General features: G+C 33.5%; 1 protein-coding gene across 1 annotated transcript; it reads left to right on the top strand.

The window, feature by feature from the left end:
- Positions 1 to 741: 741 nt before the first annotated feature.
- On the top strand, positions 742 to 2,201 carry LOC141686571 (putative F-box protein At5g55150). The gene is made up of 2 exons (XM_074491595.1): positions 742 to 992; positions 1,037 to 2,201. The coding sequence occupies exons 1-2, from the start codon at positions 742 to 744 to the stop codon at positions 2,199 to 2,201; spliced, it is 1,416 nt and encodes a 471-aa protein (XP_074347696.1).
- Positions 2,202 to 3,165: the final 964 nt, after the last annotated feature.

The following is a 3,165-nucleotide window of genomic DNA, read 5'->3' as shown; positions in this document are numbered from 1 at the left end:
TTTAATTATTATTTATCTTACAAAAAACTAATATTTCTAAATTATTGTTTTTTAAAATTGCTCTTTTGGATTATAAGTAATATTTGAATATCATCATATTTTAATTATGTTTTTAAATTCAAATTGAATATGTCAAGATTTTGATAGATTTTTTAAATCTGGATAAAATATAATCAGAATTTAATGAAATTATTAAAATTCAAATTAAATAACTCCGGATTTTAAAAGATTTTAAAAAATCTAAATTGAATACCATGAATTTTTAAAGATCCTTGAAAATCTTGATTTAATACACTAATGTTTAGTTTTAATCTACACCATCCATTTAATCATCTATCCACCTCAAGGTAATCAACACCGTCCGTTTACTCATTAAAATGAATATTTTCATCAACTTTTTCATAATATCAATATTTTTGAATCACAGCTGCTCTGCAAGAGAGAGAGGGAGTACATTCATACAATTCTCAACAACTGCTCGGACAAAGAGAGGGTAATGATTCATTGCTTCTAAATCATTTATTTATCATGAATTCTTGATTAATATTATTGTTTATGTGTTTTGAATTTGAAAGTTTAATTCTTTATATATGTGACAAGCTCAATGTTTAATTCTGTTTAAACTAATATGTGATGATCTTAAATTTTGATTTTTTTATTTCTTCTTTTATATGTGATAGGCACAAAATTTGATCTTTCTTGGATTGAAACCGTGATAAAGCTTGAATCTTTATAAGAATAATGAGCTACAAAAATGTTGATCATTGGAGTAATCTTCCTGCAAGGCTTTTTATATTTATTGCACAAAGGTTTAGTTTTCTTGGCCATTTTTTTCGATTATGGAAGAACTCAGCTAGTGATCTCGAGAAGCCTTGTTTACCTCCCGCCAGCTTGCCATTACTTAGTGAAGGTCACAATGATTCTAACAATGTAGAAACACATGATAGTGGTTCTGATTTTAATGGTTGGAGTGATCTTCCCCTGAAATTCTTGTTCTTATTTCGCGGAAGTTTAGTTTACTCAGTGATTATTATAGATTTATTGCTGTTTGCAAATCATGGAGGGATTCAGTTAGTGAACTTGAGAAGCCTTGTTTGCCTTTAACAGGAGTTCCATTTCTTTTTCTTGCTGAAGATGTTGCTCCTGGAGCTATGCTTGCATATGACCCCAGTCAAGAAAATGACAGGAATGATAATATAGAGTACCACAAATACGATCATAGCAAAAATTCAGTTGGTAGTAGTCGTGGTTTGTTCAGTCTTTTAACCCGTAAAACATACTCCATTCACTTACCAGAAGCTGCTGGAAGACTAGTATTGGGGACTAATAAAGGATGGCTCGTAACTCTAGGCAGAGATTTGCAAATAAACCTCTTGCATCCGCTGTTGAACCACCAAATCTCACTTCCTAACATGCTTACCTTTCCTGATTGGAATTCCTTCCATAAACGCTATGAGCCTGAAAATGCTGCTGACTTTTATATCCGGAAAGTTGCTGTATCTTCTAATATACTAAATGAAGATCCAGCTTTTCGCTTATATCATCACCACCCAAGCCCTTCTCCTACTGTTATGACTATATATGGAAGTAATTCGATTTTAGGTTTTGCTAGATTGGGAGACAATGTGTGGACAGATGTGGACGTTTCTTCGCGCAACTTTGATGATGTTGTTTACCATGAAGGGAATTTTTTTGCAGTAGATTGTCATGGGAGTGTATTTGTGTGTGGCATTAATGATGAAGGAGGAGGAGATATCCGAGGAACAGAAATCGCATCGCTTAGACCTACTAAAGAATGGGACAAAAAGTACTTGGTTAAATCAACATCAGGATCTAGTCTTTTGTTACTTGTGCGGTATCTTAAGAAAACGCTGATTAAATACCGCACAACTAATTTCTCCGTATGGAGGTTGGATATGGAAAATTCTGAGGCTCTTGAGAATATTTCATACACTTTGAAAGAAGTGAATGACTTGGGGAACGAGGCTTTATTTGTTGGAAATGCTTCATCCACAGCTATATTATCATCAGAAATCATAAAGCCAAACTGCATCTATTTTACGGATGACCACCGGGAAGGCTACTACCGTGATGGAGGCGGCCATGACATGGGGATCTTCAGCATGGAGCATCACACAATTGAACCCCATTTTCAAGGAAAATCCTACCATCCCATCTCGCCTCCACTTTGGTATATTTGATATGCAACAGCAAAGTCGATCTGCAATTTGATAATCTTGGCACGACACTGCATTTTTTTCATTCTGTATCATTCCCGTTCAGGCAGAGAATTGTAATTTTGAACTTGAGTACTTGGTAACTATTGTATTGTTTTATGAAATAATGTCATTTTTTAAAGGAAGAATATGGTTGCTCTTTGTAAATTAAGTTCAAGTATGGTACTTTTATAAATTAAGTTTTTTTAAGTGTTATTCGCAGTTTATGCTAGGCGGCTTCAACTAATTCTTTGACTGGAAATGAACTCAATTGCATAAAGGTCTGGGCCATGTTATGTAATGCCATAGACATTCTGTTGTCAATAATCTTATGTTTCAGGCTTCTTTGAGCTGGTATCTATTCTGTTGTCAGATGATTCTGTATGTGCATTATCCATATCATGTATGAGCATTGACAGCATTTTGGCCGATGATGCTTTGGATTGTTTGGAATATTTTTTAATTAGAATGTTTTTTAATCTGAGGCGTGTGTTCTAATATTTTTCTAGCATATTTATGAGGATGTTGTTTGAGGTTTTCAAGTTATGTCATGCTGTTAATAGTGTGCATTCTTGTGCTTTATAACACGAGGAGCTTAATGTTGACTTTCCATTATTTGAGGTAAAATTGTAATTATATAAATGGGACTCCAAAATAGATTATCATTGTAGACGGGAGACGATGAACTATGCTTTAGTTGACAAGGTTGAATGATTATGTTCATTCATTCTATTAACTCTAAATTTAGGGAACAAGGATACTTGTACCAGAAGAAAAAATCACTTAACATCCAGAAAAAATCTGTTTGATCTGATACATATAAGAACCTGTAAAAAGGCCTTCTTTCTCGATGTGAAAGAGTTAGATATATGTATGTACATTACATATAATTTGAGTTGATAGTACTATACTTTCTCTTTAGGATTTGCTTGCCATATTTCCGAATCTG

Source organism: Apium graveolens, chromosome 9 (genome assembly GCF_009905375.1).
Source record: "Apium graveolens cultivar Ventura chromosome 9, ASM990537v1, whole genome shotgun sequence".
Lineage (NCBI taxonomy): Eukaryota > Viridiplantae > Streptophyta > Magnoliopsida > Apiales > Apiaceae > Apium > Apium graveolens.
The sequence above is the reverse complement of the archived record's forward strand: the minus strand, read 5'-3'. Positions and strand labels throughout refer to the sequence as shown.